Source organism: Manis pentadactyla, chromosome 5 (assembly GCF_030020395.1).
Source record: "Manis pentadactyla isolate mManPen7 chromosome 5, mManPen7.hap1, whole genome shotgun sequence".
Classification (NCBI taxonomy): Eukaryota; Metazoa; Chordata; class Mammalia; order Pholidota; family Manidae; genus Manis; species Manis pentadactyla.
In genome coordinates this window covers 151,333,719-151,358,697 of record NC_080023.1, presented here as the reverse complement: position 1 = coordinate 151,358,697, position 24,979 = coordinate 151,333,719, and the positions used below count along the sequence as shown (strand labels likewise).

General features: G+C 44.8%; 1 protein-coding gene across 2 annotated transcripts; it reads right to left on the bottom strand.

The window, feature by feature from the left end:
* Nucleotides 1–1,050: 1,050 nt before the first annotated feature.
* Nucleotides 1,051–23,474, bottom strand: LOC118932721 (signal-regulatory protein beta-1-like). Of its 2 annotated transcripts, none has more exons than XM_057502826.1 (6): nt 23,340–23,474; nt 19,238–19,591; nt 7,471–7,791; nt 6,546–6,875; nt 2,249–2,357; nt 1,051–1,643 (listed from the first exon to the last, which is right to left on the bottom strand). In XM_057502826.1, the coding sequence occupies exons 1-5, from the start codon at nt 23,407–23,409 to the stop codon at nt 2,251–2,253; spliced, it is 1,182 nt and encodes a 393-aa protein (XP_057358809.1). In that variant the 5' UTR covers nt 23,410–23,474; the 3' UTR covers nt 1,051–1,643; nt 2,249–2,250. The 2 variants fall into 2 exon arrangements, with proteins under 2 accessions (XP_057358809.1, XP_057358808.1); XM_057502825.1 differs by having other exon boundaries at nt 1,052–1,643; nt 19,238–19,597.
* Between the last annotated feature and the right edge of the window lie 1,505 nt (nt 23,475–24,979).

Genomic DNA, 24,979 nt, shown 5'->3' with positions numbered 1-24,979 from the left:
AAATGCAAGAGATGAAATGTTGGAAGCTGACCTAAACTTAGAAAGAAGGAGAATTCACCAAAGCATAAAAAAGATGCTTGTTCTATATCATAAATTATACAAGAAGAAAAAGGCAAGTGCTCTTTAAGCTATTCTTGGTAAGTTTTTTTTACAAGAAATAAAACACTAATTCTCAGTGTTTTTAAAGTTTTAAATTACAGTTACCAGAAATATTAGTTTTACTATTTTTTATTTCCCTATACATTTATAACTGACAGTAAGAGTATTTCTAATACTTTGAAAAAAATTTTTAAAGGTCACAGAACAATCCTTACTTTTCCCATTGATTACTGAGATTGCTTTTGATGGTTCCAGTTTCCACCATCATTTTTACGTCCCTGCACTACCATGCAAAGGGAGGACTGATGATTGTTAGTACGTCAGATGCTAATACCTGCTAAGAAAACAAAATTAGGTTGAGAGGAACTGGAATGCCAGGGTGAGAGAGGAATCGATGTTTTCTGTAGGGTGGTTTGCAGAAGGTGTCTTTAATGAAGGGACACTTGGGCAGAGGCTTCAAAGAACGGAGAGAGTGAGCAGCGCAGATACGGAGGTGGGGGGGCCGGGAAGAAGCAAAGGAGTGATACGATTTGACGGCTTTCCAAAGAATCATTGAGGCTGAAGCAGGAAAGCCAGTTAGAGACAATAGCAATGGTCCGGGAAGAGACGGTGGCGACTGGGACCAGTGAGTAGTGATGGTGAGAAGTGTACAGGTGTGGATATAACTCAGTGGTGTGCTGGAGAAACCTTGGACTGCCTCTTGAGAGCTGATTGTTACATTTTCAGGAATTTTTACAAGCTGGTTGTTAAGCTGATGGTAGCTTGAAGTTGGCCACATCGGGAGTATCTACACCACAGAAACCGGCAAGTTTATAAATCAGGTTTCTTTTTTAATTTTGGACAGTTGATTGTTAAGTATTTACCATCTTACCACTGGCCATGAGCACTTTAAGGGCAGAATTGAAAACGGGATATAAAAGAAAGAGAAATGAAGGAGGAGTGAAAGGCTTCTGGGCTGACAGCATATGGTCCATGAGCAACAGAGTTGGGAAGGGGACAGGATGATAGAAGAACTAGTGTTCCTATCACAGAGAAAAGGCGGAAAATATTCTGGGTTTGAGGAGTAGGACACTTAGGCAAAGAGGAAGGACAATAATTTTTCTTCTTAAAAACAGGACTGGAATTCATGTGTACTCGGAAGCATTCGAGAGCCTCAACAAGGCTAGGGAACGGCAGGCAGGAGTCAGGAGACAGGATGACGCCACAGAGCATGGGCATAGTGTGCAGCTCATGGCCGAGTCCCAAAGGTGAGGCGAGAGACATATCCTGATACGCAGATTTGATTTGTTTCTCACATTCTAGGGAGATGTTTGAGTCAGTCTCCAGAGCTAGTTCTCATGGCACCTACGCAGGCCCGTATATGAAGACACAGCTCTGGGGGCATCAAGGAATCTGAGAAGGAGCAGGAGCTGAGGGCAGGCAGTTCTCCAGGTTGGCTGGCATTTGGAGCTTCTGGCTGCTCATTGTCTTTGACTGGGACCCTCAGGGCAGCAAGGGGGCAGCAGGCATGGAGGACAGCAGGCAGCAGGTGGGGAAGGAAGGAGCTGTGGGAAACATGATCCCATTGAGATTTCTCCTCAACATTCAAGAAATGTCCCTGCATGTGTCCTGTGTCCTCTCAGCTGTCCCCTCCTGGGAGCCTGTCCTGAGAGGACAGGAGGCCCTGAGATGGGACTCTGCCCCTCAGCCTTCCTCCCATGGTGCCCTTCACCTTTCCATCAATCACTGTGTCACAAGGAGGCTCACAGTGGGCACAGCCCTCAGAGCAGCTGAAACGCATCTCTTAACATTTCTCTAAAATGTGGACGCCTTTTCCAGATGGAGCCCCACTGTTCACAAAATGTAGAGATGGTCTCCAAGGGGACCACACCCCTGGCCACCCGTCATGCAGCCCCCTCTGCCCAGAAGCCCTGGGACTCTGTGGACCCCTATGAAATCTTTGATTCTGTCCCCGTACAGTCCCCCCCACACCTCCTGGGAGCTGGGAACTACTGAGAGGGAAACCCAAGGCCCCTGAGGTACTGAGGGAGGTAGGTTACCTTCCCTTAACCCCACGGGGTCCCTGACCATGTGTGACCTTGGGTTGGCCCTCCTGTGACCCTGGCCCTTCTGGGACAGACCTTGGCCTGACCTCCCGTCCCCAACTTACAGTCAGGCTCTCCTCATCTTGTGCACGCAGATGGCAGAGACCCCAACAGTCAGCAGCACCTTGTGGCCGAGGAGGAGAGCCACCAGGAGCCGAGGAGGTGGCTCTGGGCCTGGAAATCAAGGGACAGGAGGAGGCATTAGAAGAGCCCAAGATGTCCATTCCCAAGGGCCTCTACTTACTCCATCTGAGGCTGCCTGGGCCCATCACTTCTTTCAAGCTCTGGATCCTGCCCTGGGCTCAGGTTCAAGGTAGAAATCAGGGTACGAAGTTCCTCCTTCTCATTCACTCATTCCTCAGGCTGCTAGGGTGTCCTCCTGAGGGACGAGGGAGAAACGGGGGCTCGGGGACCCATAAGTGTGGTACATGCTTACTGACTAGTCCTCCACCATGTGGAGCAGGTATTATATTCTCATTCTGGTGAGGAAACTGAGTCCCAGAGAGTTTAGGGAGGGTCACACTATTAGTGGGATTCAAACCTAGGAACTCCATCCCTGCTGTCCCCTAAGGTGAGTCTGCAACCTCTTCTTCTGGGCCAAGACAAGGCTGAACTTCAGGGACATAGGAAGGAATGTCAGCATGGCCTGTGGTCAGTCACAAGGTGAAGGGTAAGTGTGAAGCCAGAGGACTTCCTGGCAGCACTGCAGATTCTTATCTCCTAGAGCCACATGGCAGGTAGGGCTGAGGATGGACCCGGGACATGGTGACAGGAGCCAGAGAGTTACAGAAGGGGGTGAGTTCTCAACCTCAAGGTCTTCTCTGCCAGCATCAGGCCCTGATGGGGAAGTAGGGGACACTGACATGTGGGGTGGGGACTGCTGAGTGGCCTGGAAGTTGGCTTCTGGGCTGCTGAGGACATGGGCAGCAGCACAGCTCCTCGCTTCCAAAGACGTCCTCTGCAAACTGGGAGGAAGTGGAAGAGGGTAAGGTGTTCTGTGCAAATGTCTGTCACTATCTCTTGGGAAAGAGTGTCTGAGCTACAAAATAACTGAGAGTGAAAAGAGGGAACACAGCCCATGCTGGGCACAGGCTCACTGGGCTGCCACCGTCCCTCCCTCAGCAGCCAGAGGGAAAGTGCAGGAGAAACGGGCCAGCGAGGCTGCCGAGAGAGTCTGAGAGTTATTTGGAAGTTTCCCCGTCAACATTAAATCCACCCTAGATTTGAAACTATTGGAATAGTGTCCTGCAGATTAGAGCACAGACCATAGGCAGGGGGTATAAAATCGGCTTCATTTGCAAGGGTTGGCACAGATCCCCAGAATATGTGAATATGTTACCTTATATTGCAAAAGGGACTAGAAATAGTGATTAAGAACTGAGTCGGGCATTATCTTGTTTATCAGAGTGGAATCGATGCAATCACAATATCCTCGCAAGGGAACAAGGTGGGCAGGACACTCAGGGAAGGAGACGTGATGGCAGAAGCACAGAGTGACGGTTACTTGGCCACTGAGTACGGGTGTCCTCTAATCTCTGGACCAGGCAAGGATGCACATTCCGCCCTACAGCTTCCAGAAGGAGCAGAGCCCTCAGATGCAGTGTGGACAGCCTTCTGATCTCCAGAGCTATAATGTAATGAATGTGTGTATTTTCAAGCCACTGAACATGGGGTAATTTGTTACAGCGGCAATAGGAACCCAATACAGGGAGGCAGGGGCATTTAAAAGGACAGATGTGATTAAAGGGACAGGCTCAACTTAAAGGGCATATCCTCTGAAGGAAAAGGGAGAAACTGTTTAGCAATTGAGTGATGATGGGACAAAAAAAAATGGGGGAGCAAAAGGAAGGGTGTTGAAAGACAGGAGAGACACACAACATTAGAGGGCTCAGAACCTTTCTCTCACTATCAAAAGTATCCAGCACCCCAAACCCCATTAACACAACTAGGTTTTTCTACACTAAAAGAAAAGAGGTCCATTAACCTATAAAGACTGTAAAACACTTCAGTAACATACAAATGAACAAAAAGTGGTGCATCCACACATCAGTGCCTTCAGAACCAGGGCTGCAGGGGTGGGGGCCCTCGGATGCCTGGGGTGGGCTGTGGCACCCCAGGGCAGCAGGGTCACATAGGCATTTTGCACTTTCCTCCAGCCTGTCACCTAGACACTCCAAAACCACGTCCAACGCTAGTGCCCTAGCCTGAATGTGAAGTCAGGCACACTGAGAGCCCCAAAGAGAGCCCTGTCTGAGCCCAACAGGAAACAGAAGACTGAAAAGCAAACCCAGGCTTGTCCAGACAAGATGACCGACTCATCCCCCTACCTACCACCCCCCACACCTCCTGGTTCAGTACAACTCTGAACCCCAGGAAAGACCCCAGGCACAGGAGGTACTCTGAAAGGTGGGAGAGGAGGCCCATGGCTTGGCCCCTGAGACCTGGAGGCAGATCTGAGCCCTGGAGTCTAGGTTCCCCTCCCCCACCTCCCCAAGCACAGAAGGAGACTTGGGTGTAAACAGCAGTGTGAGAAGGGTAAACATGTTCCAAAAACTAAGCATCTCAATCAATAATCTGAGCTCCCACCTCAAGAAATGATAAAAGGTGAAGTGAAAACAAGTCAAAACAAAGTGAAGGAAAAATATTAAAGGAAAGAGAAAATCAATGAAATTGAAATAGAGAAACAATGCAGAAATCCACTGAAAACAAAAAGTAGTTTCTTTGAAAACATCAATGAAATTAAAAATGTCTAGCAAGACAGACAAAGAAAAGAGGAGAAATGACCCTTTTCCAATATCAGGGATGCACCAGGGAATAGCACTACAGACCCTGCAGACATGAGAGGATAAAAAGGGAATATTGTGAACAATCTGTGGGCAGAAATTTAATGACTTTGAGAAAACGGACCAAATTCTTCAAAAAGTACAATGTACTGCAATTCACTTGATATGAAATGAATAATTAGAATACCACTAAATTACTCAGATGCTTTTTCAAATCCAAGAATTCTTGATGCTCAGGTAGATTCACAGGAGAATTCTACCTAGTATTTACAAACGGATTAAAACTAATTTTAGTGCACAAAGAGCACCTATGAGCGAAATTAGGGAAAATCTGAACATATACTCTTTTTCATATGACATTAGCAAATTACTGTTAATTTCTCAAAATGTAAAGGTATTGATTTTGTAGAGAAACCTATGTCCTTAATTATGTGACCACACAATTATGGATTCCATTTGTAACTGGGTGTGCACACATGACTGAGTTATCGGTGGAGTTTATTATGAACTGTCTGTATGTCTTGCTTTGAGGGAAGTGGTCTTCACTTCCCTCTCTTCACTCTTCCTGCAGGCAGGGACATGGAAACTCAGTGACCCAGGATTGGCCCAGAAGATAAGGACAACACAAGGGGGTAAATTGGAGGGATCGTGTGATTTGAAGGTCTAGAGTAAAGCCTCCTGGAAAGCCGACCTGACCCCTCTGGGAGTTACATGAGAGAGAAACAAGGCATATTTTGTTGACAGCAAGGAGGACTCTGTAGGTCCTTGGGACAGTGCCCAGCTGTGTTTGTGGGGGGAACAGGTCTCTAACCAGCTCACAGTTGTGCATAGGCTGGTGGTCCGCATCCTCAGGGCCTGAGATTGACCTTGACTAGTTCAGCCTAACAGCCTGTCTTAATGGCAAGAAATCTTCAATGACATGCCCTCCACTGCACCCTGAGTACCATCTGTGAAACTCCAAGCTCCCAGGTGTGTTGAAGCAGGAAAGCAGAGCTCAGGAGAACTGAATTTGCTGATAGTAAATGTTCAGTGAGTAATTCTGATCATGGCTGGCCCATTGTCACAGATCAGGGAACAAAGGAGGCCCATGCTGTGACCACTCAGTGTCCTCTGGGTGCCAGATCCAGCCTCAAACTCCATGTCCTCAGGGCTCCCCTTCTGGCATGTCACAGTGCAGTGGGTGCAGATGCCTGCTGGGTGGCGTTAGTGATGTGGGTGGAGAAGTCTAGGACAGACTAGAGACCAGCAGAGGTTGGAAAGAACAAGGACAGCGTGGGGCTGACAGGATGCAGGACTGGCAGGAGAGGAAAGCAAGAGGCAGGGTGTTGTGACAGGATGACCCCTCCCTCCCTTCTTTCTTTCCTAAATGGGTGTTTATGTCAAAACACCCACAAAGATATGTGCAAACTCTTACAGTGGTGTCTCTTGGCATAAGGGATTTGGGGAAGGAGAGCTGACTTCAAAATTCTACTTTATATTAATGGACTTCTTGATTATTCTATAATAAGGACGAATTACTACTTTCAACATCAAGGAAAGAGATGAAGCTTAAAAAGAGCAGTGGGAGTGGAGGCCTCACCAGGGATCTGGCCTGTATCCTTGTCCTGCCTGTGGGCAGAGATGTGCACGGTGTGGGTTCTGGGGACCGCCGGCTGCCCGTCATGCTCCACCTGGCAGGTGAGCACCACGTCCTCCCTGTGGGCAGTGACGTTCACCAGCAGCCAGCTTGTCCAGTTGAAGGTCCCATCCTTGTTCTCTGTGAGGTTCGAGGCCGTTTCTGTTCGGGACACGTTTCCGTTCTCCAACCAGCTCAGCTGCAGGCGCCGGGGGTAGAAGTTCTTCACTTGGCAGGTGACGTTCACCTGGTTCCCTGCCACGGGGCTTTGGGAAACCTCCAAACGGGGCGGGACTGAAACAGCACAGGGCAGAAGCTCTGACCTTAGGAACAGACAGATCACAGAGGATGGGCTGCGTAGCTCAGCTCCCCCAGCTTAGCTCCCACAGGGCAGGGAATCACCCAGGATGGTGCTAGGCATGCAGCTGGTGCTCAGACACTGAGGGCTCTTTGCATATGAATGAAATGACTAAGCACAGTGCCTGGCACACAGTAGGTGTTCAAAGACTGGCAGCTCCTTTAGGGTAAAAGTGAGTGAAATCACAAGCCCAGCCCCTGGTAGGCAGTTGGAACATCGTAACTGTAGCAAAATAAACGAAATCACCAACCACAAGGGGCTTGGCTCCCAGAAGGTGCTCAGTAATTGTGAGTTGCTATTGGTAAAGTAAATGCAACTACCTGGCTCAGTGCTGGGCACTGTTAGGGGCTCGCCTGTCAGCTGTCATTCAAGTATCAGTAAATGACAGGCATATCCAGGCGCCTGGTGATTGGGGAGGACTGGCAGGCATTGGACTCCAGGCAACTCAAGGCCTGGAGCCAAAAGCAAGGGGAGGAGCAGGGAGAGGCCTGGGCTCAGGAGTGGGCTCGCTCTGGGTGTGGGGGCATCTACCTCGGAGGGTCTCTGACAAGTTGGTGGTCCCACGAAGAGGGGGGCCCCCCTGCAGGGTGACGTGGGCCACCTCACAGATGACCTGGGAGCAAACATCCCCCGGGGCCAGCACCACCTCGGCTGTGCTGGAGATGCGGTAGGAGGCGCTGTCTCCCTCGGGGTCCACGTTGGTCTGGGAGGCCGACAGCTCATTCCCATTTTTGAACCATTTCAGGGTGATGTTTCTGGGGGAGAAGCCATGGGACTGGCAGGTGAAGCTCACTGTCTGCTCAGGCGTGGCCCTCTCCGTGGGGCCCAAGACCACGGGGGGAGAGGGTTTGGCTACAAAAGGAGATTTATAAACAAATAGCATGACTGTGATTATCATCACTAACGATAAGCGTGTGACACTGTTAAGAGAATGTGTTAAACACACTATCCTCTAATCGTTGTCATCGCGCTCGGACGCACGGTCACTTTCCTCCCCTGACACAGAAGGACCAAGGTTCCCGGGGGACTCAGTAGGGCAGAGCCACATGCAGGTCTGGCCCTGGTTTGCGTCCACCTTCTTTCCTCTGCCAGGTGACTTCCTGCCCATCCAGGCACAGGAACAAAATTACTGACCGTTCTCATGCTGTACTGACTGTTCCTAACTGGCCTCCCCTGGAAACCGTACCAACTTCAGGGTAAGGGTTTAGAGACATAAATGCAGGGGAAGCAGTGGCTCAGCGGTACGGCCAAGAAATCTGGAACCAGGCTGGCGAGGGGACAAGAGGCAGCAGTTGTGTCTCCTTCCTGGGGATGCTTTTATGGTCAATGGAAACATGTTTTCTTTTAATAAAGCAGAAGATGATTCACAAGCCCAAACAAATAGAACTACCTTTGACCCAGACTTAATTTATGTCCAGAACTTTCCCATCAGATATTTGTGAATTAGTTTTCATTCTTTCCACAAATGTCCCAGCAGGGCCTAATCTGTGCTAGTACACGATTTTGAAACAGAAGGGAAGTTTCTCTGAACCTGGGTTCTTCTCTTGGGTCAGATTTGGGGTTGAAAACAAAGATCCCTGAGTGGTGAGAAAGCAAAGGAGGTCAATTTGTTAATTGCTAATGAATTTCAAGGACACAGACACAGGCCTATGAATCCCCAGAAACACCTCCCTGTGTCCTGAAAGCAAACACCATCAGTGACCAACAGCAAGAGCATTTCACCCAGCAGAGGGTCCCACAGCATTTCTCCAAATTGTTCATTATTACCCAGCACCTTCTGTAACAGTGAACAGACAGCAAATAGGGCAACTATTTGCACTTGGAAAATACTTTACTTGCTTCCTAAAACTCATCAAACATTTTGAGGACATAGTAAGGAGGTGTCACTAGAATAAATCATGTCATAAGTTCACCAGCAGCCTGGATGCTCCTGGATGCTGTGATCAGTGACCATTTCTAGAAAGTCGTGTTCCTGACCCTGGCCTGATCCCTGTGCACCCCTCTGCTCTTAATCCTGCCACCAGCCTTGGGCAGGGGACCCGAGTGTGGTCCCATTTATGGGATGACGATCAGGGAGAAATGGGTTGGCCCAGGGACACAGAGAGTACAGGGCAGAGCTCATCTTACCGCATGCCCAACTGATTGACATTAGTTCCTTTGTTCTTTATTCTTGAACCTGTGTGTGTTTCTGTTCAAAGTGAATCAAAACAAACCTGGGAAGATGAGTGGGGGTGTATGTGCAACACAGAGCCTGGCATATACTAGGTGATTAATAAATAGCACTTATATTGTTGTAAGATCTGGTTGTTACTGGTTCTGAAGCTACCTAATTGCTCTTTGGCTTTAAGAAGGCAAAACAAAAGGATGGAGGAAACACAAAGTAAAGCCCCAGAGCCCTGCAACCTCTGAGCAATAACCAGAAAAGCAGTAGAAATGCAGTAGAAACCACCAAATTATGATTCTCTTTGTGTTCTTTTAATATAACAAGTCTGGAGAACTGACTTTCAAAATGCAAACTAGATCACATTTTCCTTCATTTTCTTTACAGAATGCCAGAGGCAGGTTGAAAAGCGGAAGGACAGATTTCACCAGGGACAGCTGGTGTGTGGAGGCAGGGAGGCTCTGCAGCTGAGCAGTACCTGTTGGAGGGGATTCCAGACTGTTCAGATACACACACGTGTAAAATGGGAAGGTTTCCCCAGCAGTGAAGCTGGCATCGGCACAGGGTGTCTGGCTCTGTGCATCCTCAGGCCCAGGGGGAGCAAGAAGCCACTGGAAGCAGGAGTGCTCCATGGGAAGGTGTCCTGGCGATTCCATTCTGGCTTATTTTCTTGGAGGCACCCTGGGAATGACTGTAATAACAGTGAAATCAGGATGAAGTCATGTTCCCTGCCAACGTGCAGGGGTTGCGGGGAGAACTGACTTGATATCCTGTCCATGGGAGAATTTTGGCACCATCCACACAACTTAAAATGCATCCAGGCTGAGGCCAAGATGGCGGCGTGAGTAGAGCAGCAGCAATCTCCTCCCAAAACCACATATATTTTTGAAAATACAACAAAGACAACTCTTCCAGAAAGAGAGACCAGAAGACACAGGACAAGAGCCAGAGCACACCTCCGAGAACCCACTACCTCGCGAAGGGGCTAAGAGACAAGCCGTGGCCCGGCGGGACCCAAGCGTCCCTCACCCCAGCTCCCGGTGGGAGGAGAGGAGTCAGAGTGGGGAGGGAGAGGGAGCCCAGGAGTGCTAAACACCCAGCCCCAGCCATCCGGACCTGAGCGCAGACACAGTGCGTGTGTGGGGTGCTGAAAACTAGGGAAACAGGACAGTAAGACCTGTGAGTGGGTCCCCGCAGCCGGCGCCCTGGGGACAAAGAAAAACGAGGGCTTTTTGGAAGTCTTAAAGGGGCAGGGACCCCACAGCTGGACGGAAGTGTCCTGGGACACTTAGCCCAGCAGCAGGGAACTCCGGGCACCCCAAACCCCTGGATAGCAGTGCAGCTCAGAGGCCCCTCACAGAGATAAACAGCCTCCCAGCCATTTCCCCTCCGAGGTGGCTCTGCCATATCAGAGCAGCAGCCCGAGGCAGGCCACGCCCACAGCAACAGCGGAGATAATCTCCATAGCGGCCGGGCAAGAATCAGAAGCCCCGTCTGCGCGCAGCTGCCCAGCACAAGCCACTAGAGGTCGCTGTTCTCCCAGGAGAGGAAGGTCACAAACCAACAAGAAGGGACGTTTTCCCAGCCATCACTCATGCCAGCTCTGCAAACTATCTCTATCGCCATGAAAAGGCAAAATAATTTGATGCAGACCAAAATCACAGCCCCTGAGAAGGAGATAGACCTAACCAGTCTTCCTGAAAAGAATTCAAAATAAAAATCATAAACATGCTGACGGAGATGCAGAGAAATATACAAGAGCTAAGGGATGAGGTCTGGAGGGAGATGACAGAAGTGAAACAAACTCTGGAAGGATTTATAAGCAGAATGGATAAGATGCAGGAGGCCATTGATGGAATAGAAACCAGAGAACAGGAACGCATAGAAGCTGACACAGAGAGAGATAAAAGAATCTCCAGGAATGAAACAATATTAAGAGAACTGTGTGACCAATCCAAAATGAACAATATCCTCATTATAGGAGGACCAGAGGAAGAAGAGAGAGAAAAAGGGATAGGAAGTGTCTTTGAAGAAATAATTGCTGAAAACTTCCCCAAACTGGGGAAGGAAATAATCGATCAGACCACGGAAGTACACAGAACTCCCAACAGAAAGGACCCAAGGATGACAACACCAAGACACATATGATTAAAATGGCAAAGATCAAGGACAAGGACAGACTTTTAAAGGCAGCTGGAGAGAAGAAAAAGGTCACCTATAAAGGAAAACCCATCAGGCTATCATCAGACTTCTCAACAGAAACCTTACAGGCCAGAAGAGAATGGCATGATATATTTAATGCAATGAAACAGAAGGGCCTTGAACCAAGAATACTATATCCAGCACGATTATCATTTAAATATGAAGGAGGGATTAAACAATTCCCAGACAAGCAAAAGTTGAGGGAATTTGCCTCCCACAAACCACCTCTATTCTAGAGGGACTATTCTAGACGGGAGCACTCCTAGGACTTAACAGATGTCACCAGAGAAAATAAAATCACAGCAAAGAAAGCAGACCAAACAAATACTAAAGACAAAAAATAAAATCAACTACCCACTAAACGCAGTTAAAGGAAACACGAAAGAGCACAGAATAAAACAACCAAAATATAAAGAATGGAGGAGGAGGAATAAGAAGGGAGAGAAGAAAACAATCTCCAGACAGTGTACATAGTAGCTCAGTAAGCGAGCTAAGTTAGGCAGTAAGATACTAAAGAAGCAAACCTTGAAACTTTGGTAACCACAAATCTAAAGCCTGCAATGGCAATAAGTACATATGTTTCAATAGTCACCCTAAATGTAAATGGACTGAATGCACCAATCAAAAGACACAGAGTAATAGAATGGATAAAAAGCAAGACCCACCTATATGCTGCTTACAAGAAACTCACCTCAAACCCAAAGACATGCACAGACTAAAAGTCATGGATGGAAAAAGATATTTCATGCAAACAACAGCGAGAAGAAAGCAGGGGTCGCAGTACTAGTATCAGACAAAATAGACTTCAAAACAAAGAAAGTAACAAGAGATATAGAAGGACATTACATAATGATAAAGGGATCAGTCCAACAAGAGGATATAACCATTATAAATATATATGCACCCAACACAGGAGCACCAGCATATGTGAAACAAATACTAACAGAACTAAAGGGGGAAACAGAATGCAAAGCATTCATTTTAGGAGACTGCAACACGCCACTCACCCCAAAGGATAGATCGACTGGACAGAAAATAAGTAAGGACACGGAAGCACTGAACAACACATTAGAACAGATGGACCTTATAGACATCTATAGAACTCTACATCCAAAAGCAACAGGATACACATTCTTCTCAAGTGCACATGGAACACTCTCCAGAATAGACCACATACTAGGTCACAAAAAGAGCCTCAGTAAATTCCAAAAGATTGAAATTCTACCAACCAACTTTTCAGACCACAAAGGTATAAAACTAGAAATAAATTCTCCAAAGAAAACAAAAAGGCTCACAAACACATGGAGGCTTAACAACATGCTCCTACATAATCAATGGATCAACGAACAAATTAAAATAGAGATCAAGCAATATATGGAAACAAATGACAACAACAACACAAAGCCCCAACTTCTGTGGGACACAGCAAAAGTAGTCTTAAGAGGAAAGTATATAGCAATCCAAGCACACTTAAAGAAGGAAGAACAATCCCAAATGAGTAGTCTAACATCACAATTATCGGAACTGGAAAAAGAAGAACAAATGAGGCCTAAAGCCAGCAGAAGGAGGGACATCATAAAGATCAGAGAAGAAATAAACAAAATTGAGAAGAATAAAACAATAGAAAAAAATCAATGAAACCAAGAGCTGGTTCTTTGAGAAAATAAACAAAATAGATAAGCATCTAGCCAAACTTATTAAAAGAAAAAGAGAATCAACACACATCAACAGAACCAGAAATGAGAATGGAAAAATCATGACAGACTCCACAGAAACACAAAGAATTATTAAAGACTACTATGAAAACCTATATGCTAAGAAGCTGAAAAACCTAGAAGAAATGGACAACTTCCTAGAAAAATACAACCTTCCAAGACTGACCAAGGAAGAAACACAAAAGTTAAACAAACCAATTACGAGCAAAGAAATTGAAGTGGTAATCAAAAAACTACCCAAGAACAAAACCCCGGGCCAGATGGATTTACCTCAGAATTTTATCAGACATACAGAGAAGACATAATATACATTCTCCTTAACGTTTTCCTAAAAATAGAAGAGGAGGGAATACTCCCAAACTCATTCTATGAAGCCAACATCACCCTAATACCAAAACCAGGCAAAGACCCCACCAAAAAAGAAAATTACAGACCAATATCCCTGATGAATGTACATGCAAAAATACTCAATAAAATATTAGCAAACGAATTCAAAAATACTTCAAGAGGATCATACACCATGACCAAGTGGGATTCATTCCAGGGACTCAAGGATGGTACAGCATTTGAAAATCCATCAACATCATCCACCACATAAACAAAAAGGAGGACAAAAACCACATGATCATCTCCATAGATGCTGAAAAAGCATTAAACAAAATTCAACATCCATTCATGATAAAAACTCTCAGAAAAATGGGTATAGAGGGCAAGTACCTCAACATAATAAAGGCCGTATATGATAAACCCACAGCCAACATTATACTGAACAGCGAGAAGCTGAAAGCTTTTCCTCTGAGATTGGGAAAAAGACAGGGATGCCCACTCTCCCCACTGTTATTCAACATAGTAATGGAGGTCCTAGCCATGGCAAACAGACAAAACAAAGAATACAAGGAATCCAGATTGGTAAGGAAGAAGTTAAACTGTCACTATTTGCAGATGACATGATATTGTACATAAAAAACCCTAAAGACTCCACTCCAAAACGACTAGAACTGATATCGGAATACAGCAAAGTTGCAGGATGCAAAATTAACATACAGAAATCTGTGGTTTTACTGTACACTAACAGTGAACCAATAGACAGAGAATTCAGGAAAACAATTCCATTCACAATTGCATCAAAAAGAATAAAATACCTAGGAATAAACCTAACCAAAGAAGTGAAAGACCTATACCCTGAAAACTACAAGACACTCTTAAGGGAAATTAAAGAGGACACTAACAAATGGAAACTCATCCCATGCTCTTGGCTAGGAAGAATTAATATCATCAAAATGGCCATCCTGCTCAAAGCAATATACAGATTTGATGCAATCCCTATCAAGTTACCAGCAACATTCTTCAATGAACTGGAACAAATAGTTCAAAAATTCATAAGGAAACACCAAAGACCCTGAATAGCCAAAGCAATCCTGCAAAAGAAGAATAAAGTAAGGGGGGATCTCACTCCCCAACTTCAAGCTCTACTACAAAGCCATAGTAATCAAGACAATTTGCTACTGGCACAAGAACAGACCCAGAGACCAGTGGAACGGATTAGAGACTCCAGACATTAACCCAAACATATATGGTCAATTAATATTCAATAAAGGAGCCAAGGACATACAATGGGGAGATGACAGTCACTTCAACAGATGGTTCTGCAAAACTGGACAGCTACATGTAAGAGAATGAAACTGGATCACTGTCTAACCTCATACACAAAAGTAAATTCAAAATGGATCAAAGACCTGAATGTAAGTCATGAAACCATAAAACTCTTAGAAAAAAACATAGGCAAAAATCTCTTGGATATAAACATGAGCGACTTCTTCATGAACATATCTCCCCGGGAAAGGAAAACAAAAGCAAAAATTAAAAAGTGGGAATACATCAAGCTGAAAAGCTTCTGTACAGCAAAGGACACCATCAATAGAACAAAAAGGTACCCTATAGTTTGGGAGAATATATTCGTAAATGACAGATCCAATAAAGGCTTGACATCCAAAATATATAATGAGCTCACATACCTCAACAAACAAAAAGCAAATAACCCAATTAAAAAATGGGCAGAGGAACTGAACAGATAGTTCTCCAAAGAAGAAATTCAGATGGCCAACAGACACATGAAAAGATGTTCCACATCGCTAGTTATCAGAGAAATGCAAATTAAAACCACAATGAGTTATCACCTCACACCAGTAAGGATGGCTACCATCCAAAAGACAAACGACAACAAATGTTGGTGAGGTTGTTGAAAAAAGGGAACCCTCCTACACTGCTGGTGGGAATATAAATTAGTTCAACCATTGTGGAAAGCAGTATGGAGGTTCCTCTAAAACTAAAAGTAGAAACAGCATTTGACCCAGGAATTTCACTCCTAGGAATTTACCCTAAGAATGCAGCACTCCAGTTTGAAAAAGACAGATGCACCCCTATGTTTATTGTAGCACTATTTACAATAGCCAAGAAATGGAAGCAACCTAAGTGTCCATCAGTAGATGAATGGATAAAGAAGATGTGGTCCATATACACAGTGGAATATTATTCAGCCATAAGAAGAAAACAAATCCTACCATTTGCAACAACATGGATAGAGCTAGAGGGTATTATGCTCAGTGAAATAAGCCAAGTGGAGAAAGACAAATACCAAATGATTTCACTCATCTGTGGAGTATAAGAACAAAGGAAAAACTGAAGGAACAAAACAGCAGCAGAATCACAGAACCCAAGAAGGGACTAACAGTTACCAAAGGGAAAGAGACTGGGGAGAATGGGAGGGTAGGGAGGGATAAGGGCAGGGAAGAAGAAAGGGGGTATTATGATTAGCATGTATAATGTGGGGGAGTGGGGGAAAGGGGAGGGCTGTGCAACACAGAGAAGACAAGTAGTGATTCTACAACATTTTGCTATGCTGATGGACAGTGACTGTAATGGGGTTTGTGGGGGGGACTTGGTGTAGGGGAGAGCCTAGTAAACATAATATTCTTCATGTAATTGTAGATTAATGATAACAAAAAAGGGGGGGATTACTCCCTGATAGGATAAAATTAACTGAAATCAATGATTAATGCACGCTTTACATATCCTTAATTTTCATCTTTTAAAGGGTGTCAGATGATCAGCTATGGAAGTACATTTTTCTGATAATATTTCTTTCTCTTAAAAGAAAAAAAGCAGTTCCTGTGTGGTGATGTCCAATAGGTTCTTCACAATGGTATAAAGGGCATATCAAAGTGTGGGCAAAGGGTTTGTTTGTGTTTATACAGAGGATCAAAGCCTAATTTGGCTACCCAGAAAAGGAATTAAGATACGATATGAAGAAGAACTTCCACATCAACACCCTCTGGAAGAGTCATTCCAGAAGATGATCATCAAAAAACTTCAACAAAGATCCTGGCACTGTTGCAGTTGTAGCAGCATTCATCCCTCTGGTTCCTGGATGTGCCGTTAGAATGCAGAGGGAGATATCTAAGCTGGCCTGTGCATACAGTAAAACAACAAATTTGACTGGATCTATATTGTTGGAACTCAACCAAGAATTAGGAGAAGTGCAAGTTGCAGTGCTCCAAAATCGTGCGACTATAGACTATCTACTGTTAAAAGAACATATGGGATGTGAACAGTTCCCAGGAATGTGTTGTTTTAATTTGTCTGATTTTTCTCAAACTATTCAAATTCAGTTAGACATTATCCATCATATTATTGATAAGTTTTCACAAATGCCTAGGGTACCTAACTGGTTTTCTTGGTTTCACTGGATATGGCTGGTAATTGTAGGTCTGCTTTTGTTATGTATCTGTATTCCTATTCTGTTAATGTGTGTACGCAATTTAATTAGTAGTTTGTTACAACCTATACATGCTTATGTTACTCTACAAGAAGTTTTGTCAAAGAAATAATCAATCTTCCCATGTTTTCTTCCACCTGCTACTTCTATAGCTTTTCTTCTTCCTTCCTAATTACAACCCTTTAGTAGAATTTGTGCCTCATATTGAAAATTACTGAGTATCATAATTCTTCCAAGTGGTAAAGATACCTCAAGACAAATGCTGGGCATAGAAGCCACAGGGCATAAATCTGCAAAGAAGTAAAAAGCTAACCTTTTCAAAGAATATTGCTTCTCTCTCACTTACCAACTCTATATTTCCCTGTATGGCCCTGGAAGACGGCTGGTTAGCCAGAGATGGGTAGGATTCCTCAAGGGAGGAACAACTTAAGACAGGCACAGTCACAGGGGGGCCATCAGGTGAGAAATTGGGGATCAACAGAGGTGAGGCTTAGAACCTCACCCACCATGTTTTGAGAGAAATCTTCTGCATCCGTGGATGTTTTGTTGCTCTTGTCTAGCTTGGATTAATACTTAGTCTATAGGCACAGACCTGATCATCTACATTTGCCCTCTTACAGCACTAAATTATGTTTTCTACCTTTATCTTGCATCTACCTACCACTTCAGCATTTTATTTAAAAAAAATAAGGGAGAAATGTGGGATTCACATATAAATCAAGTGAATAATCATATCTGACTTGATTGTTTATAGTTCATAATGCATGATCAAAACTGAAAGTTTCTGTGATGACTGCTCTTGCACTGTTCACCATGTAAGAACTTACTCACTATGTAACAACTTGTTCACCATGTAAGAACTTGTTCATTATCCTTCAGAAGATTGGAGACTGTTGAGAAATAGGCTTGGGGTTGATTAATGATTGTGCATTGAGTCCCCTATACAGAATTTTATTGTTGTTAACAACCATTTGATCAATAAATATGAGAGATGCCCTCTCAAAAAAAAAATAAATAAAAATAACTAACTAACTAACTAAATAAATAAATGATTCCTACCTGGAAAAAAAAAATGCATCCACCACCATATGACCTAACAAGCACACTTCCAGGTGGCACTCCCACTGGAGTAGAGTGATGCAGGACAACATGCTGTTCATGGCCCAAAGTGGGGAAACATTTTTCCATAACAGCACATTGTGCAATGATGGAGCTCTCTCCACCCTCTGGGGGGCTGCTTCGCTGTGAATCAATGGTAGCTCTAGGTGGTGGTAAGGATGCTGGACTGGGGAGGAGGGGCTGAGGTTTCCAATCACCTCAGGCTTCAGGGTCTAAATGGGAGGGGTTTCTGGGCTTGGGGAAACCAATGAAAAGGAAAAAGGCTGCTCCCTGCTCATTGGTTTAGTGTAACAAGCTTTTATTCAGCATCTACTATGTGCTAGGCCCTTCCATGGAGAGAGTGTCCAATGTCAGGACAGGAAGGAACTAGCGCAGACTGGTCTAGTCTGATCCCCTCACTACTGGCCATGTGACCATGAGCAATGTACCCTGTCATCCCTTGGCCTCAGGCTCCCATTGTGCGCATGGGGGCATTGGTTGGATGGGTCATTCCTCTACTGAGAATCCAGGATTCAGGATCTGGGCCTCTGGCAGAAAGTCTTAAATAAGCTCTACTGCCTCAGTGGGACAACCCCTAACACCCACATGGAAACCTTTTCCTCTGGTGAAGGACATTCAAAGACACCACAGCTCTGCACAGAGCCTTCAGTGACTGTGTGATTTGGTCCCTGATTCACAGGATGGGTTTTGGACAGACCTACAACAAATGCCCAACTCTGGCATCTTCCCACCCAGGACATCAGCCTTAACACGAAGTCTGTGCCTCTTGGGAATTTCTTTTTAGTGTGACGTTTGTGAAGATGAAATCAAGAAATGCACAGTGTCCCCCTCCCTCCCTGGAGAAGAGAAGGGGGGGTTTCACTGGGAAGAGCCTGCCCTGCTCTGCTCACTGCTGCCCCACAGCGCCCAGAGCAGGGCCTGGCACACAGCAGGAGCTCAGTAAGTGTTCAGGAAAGAGGAGCCTGGGTCCTGTGGATGGAGGGCTCCCTGGAGGCAGGGGGGAGGCCTGGCCTGTGACTGGGCAAGTCACTGAGGCTTCTGCTCCCTCAGCCCTGGACCAAAGGGCTGGACAGGCCTGGAAAAGGCAGGGGCTGTGGAGCCAGCACACTGGGGACAGACTCCCCTCCATGCACCAGCAGGGGGCCTTAGCAAACAAGGGCCTCTCCAGGCCCCAGCCTCCCTGAGCTGTGCAAGGCGGGGAAATCAGCTCATGAATATGAATTCCCACTGCCCACCTGCTCCTCACTGTTGCTCAAAGAATGCAGGGCGTTCCTACTGACGTGCTGCCCCACCCCAGGGCCCAGAGGAGGCCCACACTGGACTCACCACTCATGGTGACCCGAGTGCCTGGGCCCGACTTAATCTCCACATTAGGGGTCCCTTTCTGGAACTTCACACAGTAGTAGACGCCGGTGTCCTCAGGGGTGATGCTACCGATGCGGATGGAGAAGTCCGTGTTGTTTCTCTTTGTAGCATCTGAAGCTTTTGTTACTCTGGGAAAGGGGCCTTCTCCGCCCTTGAAACTGTAGATTAACTGGCGGCCTGGTCCAGCCCCCCTGAACCACTTGATGGGCCCCACGGGGAGCACAGAGGTTAGGGTGCAGTGCAGAGTGGCCGTCTGTCCGGCTGCGAACGACACTGATCTGACAGGTTGAAACACCTGCAGCTCCTCCTCACCTGCTGCTCCTGGAGGGAAAAAAAAAACATTATTGGCTCATTTTTACATGATCCTGCATATTTTCTCAAATGTTTGTCAAAAAAGACACTCATGACTGAGCTCACGCCATGAGTGGGCCTTGAGGTCAGCACACTGCTGTCCATCACATGCAACCCTCAAAGGAGCCCGCATGGTGAGACCCTGTTACAGTTGAGGAAACTGAGGCACAGAGTAGTTAAGCAGTGTGGCAGAGAGCAGGTTTGAGCGACTGAGCCCTCTCTGGAAAGGTCATGCTTCCCAAATATTTCTGGCTGGCCACTTTCTGGCTTCAAGGTGTGTGGCACTTCTTGTATTTGGCATTAGGTGACACCCTAGACTTTTCTAGACCACTGAGTTGTGAGCAGGAGTGATGGATGCATTTTGTGGGATGTGCGTGTGACTGCAAGAACCTCTGTGGACCTACTTCCCTTTACCCCGGAAATCCACAGCTCAGGATGGGCTCTGCTGTGTCACCTGGGGGCCTGAGGGAACCAAGTGACGTGGTGTGCAGCATTCCTGGCATACAGTGCACATGGCGTTTCAATAGGAAGAAAAGCATTGTTCAAGTCCTGGGATTTTCTTCCCATATAATCATGTTATATGAATTTCTCAATACTGCTATAAGCATCACCCAAAACCTAGCAGCTTTAAAGAACAGAAATTTACTATCATGTGGGAGACAAGAAGACTGGTGTTACTGGGCTATGTCAAAGTGTCTGCCAAACCCCGTTTCCTCTGGAGGCTCTTTGCCTGCTTTTCCAATTTCTAGAGGCTGCCCACTGCCTCTTCTCAAGGTTCCCTCTTCCTTTCCCTCCTGCTGTTCCCTCTTCCTTTTCCTTTCCTGCTGTTGTCACGGTCTCCTTCTCTAACCTAGACTTTCTTGCTTCCTTCTTGTAAGGACCCTGTGGTTATACTGGGTCGAGCTTGATAATCTAGGATAATCTCTCCATTGTCAGGGGTCTTAATTTAGTCACTACTGAAAATCTCTTTTCCCATATCAAGTTAAATATTCACAGGTTGTGGGTGAGGACATAGACCTCCTTGGTGGCCTTCGTCCTGCCTACTGCACTCATTTGTCCTGAGCGTTAGAGAAATCAGTTGCCATAGCAAAAACATGTATGAGACATTGTCACACAGGTTGAATGACAGAGCAGATATTGGAATCTGGTAGAAGGGTTTCATCAGTGCCCTGGTGAAATGGTTTATAAAATAAAATTAGAAATCAATAAAAGAAGGAGAAATGGAATATTCACAGACACATGAGAAAGAAAGAGCACACTATTCATATACAAAAGGTCAAAGAAGGATCACAAAAGAAATTAGAGAATACCTTGGGAAATATTCTAATGAAACACAACATACTAAAACTGTGAGAAACAGCAGAAGCAGTGCTAGAGGGAAATCTCAGTGGTAAACACATGCATCTAAAAAGAGAAGATCATAAACTAATAACAATTCTACACTTTAAGAAATTAGAATAAGAATTGAAAAATATACTCCAATCCAAAGCTAGCAAAGACAGAGAATAAAACTCAGTTAAATAAAACATGACTAAGAAAACAATTGAGTAAATTAACAAAACCAAGATCAATGCAACTGACAAAACTTTGGCTACATTTGACAATGAAAGAAAGAAGACCTAAAAATCTAAACTCAGAAATGAAAGAAAGACATTGCTAGCAATTTTATAGAAATAAAATATTTATTATAAAAGAGTAATAAAACAACTGTACACCAATAAATTGGATAACCAGAATAAATGGGCAAATCCCTAGAAACACAGAACTTACCAAAACTGAATCATGAAGAAATAGAAAATCTGAATAGACATATAACTAGTAAGGAGATTGAATCAATAATCAAAAATCTCCAAACAAAGAAGAACCCAGGGCTATGTGGCTTCACCAGTAAATTCTACCAAACATTAAAAGAAGAACTAACACTAATACTCTTCCAACTCTTCCCAAAAATTGAAGAGGAAGGAAGACTTCCTAACATTCAGAGACATTCTGTGACTCATTCTCAGGGCATCATTAAACTGATACCAAAGTCACATGAAGGTACCTCAAGAAAACTACTGACCCATGTTTCTTAGGAAATCTGATGCAGCAATCTACAGCAAAATACTAATCAAACCAAACTCAACAGCTTATTAAAAGAATTATATACCTAGGTCAGGTGGGATTTATTCCTGGAGTGCAAGGATAGTTTAACATATGAAAATTAAACAAAGGGATAAAACACATTAACAGAGTAAGAGAGAAAATGGGATTTGATGCAGAAAAACCATTTCACAAAAGTCAACATTTTTCATGATAAAAACAATCAATAAAGTGAAAACATATGGAAAATTCCTCAAAATGATGAAGTCGTATGTGAAAAATTAACAAATAACCTCATTCTCAGTGATGAAAGTCTGAAAGCTTTCCCCTAGGTCAGGAATGGGACAAGGATGCCCACTTTGACTTCCTTCATTCAACACAATAGTGGATTCTAGTAAGAGAACTAGGCTAGAAAATAATTTAAAGGCATTTAAATTGAGCAGTAAAACTGTCTCTGCAGACGACATGATTTTATATGTCGCAAATCTAGAGTCTATCCAGAAAAAACTGTTAGAAAAAGTCAGACAGAAAAAATTGAATACATATGATATCACTGACATGTGAAATCTAGAAAGTAAACCAAACAAATAGAAATAGACTCATAATTACAGAGACAAATTGTTGATTACCAGATGGGAGGGAATGGGGAAGTGGGTGAGATAGGTGAAGGGGATAAAGAGATACAAACTCCAATTATAAGATAAGTCATTGGGTGAAAAGTACAGCATGGGAAATACAGTTGATAATATTCTAATCTGTATAGCAACAGAAGATAACTACACTTTCATGGTGAGCATGTCATAATGTACATAATTGTTAAATCACTGTGTTGTACACCTGATACCAATATAATATTGTATGTCAACTGTACTTCATGAAAGATTTCCTTTCTAGAAGAAATTTAAAAAACACTTTCAGAGCTAATAAATAAATTCAGCCAATTTATGGGCTACAAATCAGCACACAAAATCAGCTGCATTTCTATAACAGTAGTGTGAAACAATCAAAAAATGAAATTAAGCAAACAATTTCATTTATACTAGATTAACACATATAAAATACTTAGGAATAAATTTAGCCATGGAGATGAAAGACTTGTCCATAAAAAAGCAGAAAATATGACTGAAAAAAATTAAAGAAGACAAATGGGAAAATATTCTATGTTCATGCATTGGAAGACTTCCTATTGTTAAGAGGTCAATAATGCCTAAAGCAATCTACAGATTCAGTAGAGTACATGTGAAAGCAGGGTTCATAGAATGAACTGCGGAGCTGAATTTGAACCCTGGTTGCTCCAGTGCCTCATGTAGGTGCCATTGGACCAGTTACTCTCTCAGGTTCCGCATCTGCCAATCAGGGGTAATGGAGCTATCACACAGGTATGCGGTGAGGAACAGGCCAGTTAATGCACACAAAGTTGTGGCTGTGGTACATCTGTTTTCAACCTCATGTCACCAGTTGCAGATGATGGATTCCCAGAGAAAATGCTCAGGCCCTGACTTCATGCTCTCAGTAACGCCCTGTCCTTGGCCTGTGGCAGTGCTGGTAGTGCACCCAGTTTAACCTAAGCCCAAGGGCAAGGGCAGGACCAGGGGCAGGAGGAGGGGATTCTACCCAAGGCTACACTCACCTGTGAGTCCCAGCAGTAGAGTCAGCAGCAGGCAAGGAGGAGGGTGGGGCCAGGAGGCAGGGTTGGGCATTGTGGACACCCGAGGAGGCTGCTGTGTCCAGACCTGGGCTGGGAACCAGGCTCCGCTCTGTGGACAGCAGAGGAGCCCCGCCTCCTGTGATAGAAGAGGAAGTGCCTCCAATGGGGTGGAGTAGCTGTGAGACAGCCCTGCTTCTAGATTCTAGAGAGTTCCTGCTTCTACATTGTGAAATGGAAGTCAGGAAGGAAAGGCGGCTACAATGTGAGGTGTTAGCTATCTTAGGTTTTCAGGGGGCCCTGGACAACCCAGCAGAAATAATGCTTCCTCCCTGCCTGGGGTCTCTGCTCTCTCCTCTGGGCCCCTCTCCCCATCTTGAGGTCTTTGTGGTGAATCCCCATGTGGGAGCCCCAGGCCTAAAAGGGATCTGTGGTTGTGGACTATGTCGCCAACTCCCAAACCAGGTCCCCAGGATGTGGCTGTCTGGTGGCCTCATTCTGCTCCTGCCCCAACCCAGAGCTCCCAGCTGGAGAAGGAAGAGGATCACCACGGCTGCTCACCTTTGGGATGGAATCAGGTCTGCTCTGAATGACTCCCTATTCCAGCCTTTGATTGATGGAGCTGGTAACACATAGGCCAGATGCATGGCACTTGGTGACCTCAGAACTTGTATGTGCCTGCCTCCAGTGAAAGGACCATTTCCTGACCTCTTGCAGGAGAGGAAGTGGGTTCTATGTCCCAGCAATCACGCTCCCAGTCATTTATCTCAGAGAAACAAAAACTTATGTCCACAAAACCTGGGCACAAATGTATATAGCAGCATTCTTTGTATCATCAAAAGACTGGAAATACCCAAAATATGCAATAATCACTGAATGGTTAAGCAACTGTGGTCATCCCTAGAAAGAAATACTACTCAACAATAAAAAGGGTGAATAATTTGTGGGCAACAACCTGAGACTTCTAGAAGACATTATGTTGAGTGGAAAAGTTAATCTCAAAATGTCACATACTTTCTGATTCCATTTATGTAATATTCTTCAGATTACAGAGATGGAGAACAGATTGGCCTCTGCCAGAAGTCTGGTATGGTGGGGATGGGTGCCACTCTGAGGGACTTGCACAAGGGAGACTTTTGTGTTTATGTAAATGCTTTGTGTGCTGATTATGGTGGTTACACAAACACACATATGAGTGGATCAACATAAGCTAAAACTGGGAAAGTTACAAGATGCAGCTACATATCAATCACATAGTCCTTGTAAGGTAGACACTGACTGTTAGGTTACATAGCATTATAACATAGTGATATTAGGGGGATGGGGATAGAAAGTGTGCATGTGCGTCACCACAGGTCAGAAGGAAGAGAAAATTCTTTCTCCCCCTTCCATAGTGGGAAGTCAATAAATAATGCCTGAGAGTGAGAAAACAAGAAGTAGCCACATGAGAATGCTGTGTGAGATTTGGCAGTAAAATCTAGGCTGGTCAGCTAAGCCAGCTGAAAGTGGCTGTGCCTGGGAGATTGATACTGGTGGAAGGTTAGGGAAACTCAGTCCGCATATGTAGAAGTTTAGATCCATTTGACTCTTCAATGTGTGCATATGTAACATTGATAGAGGCAAAA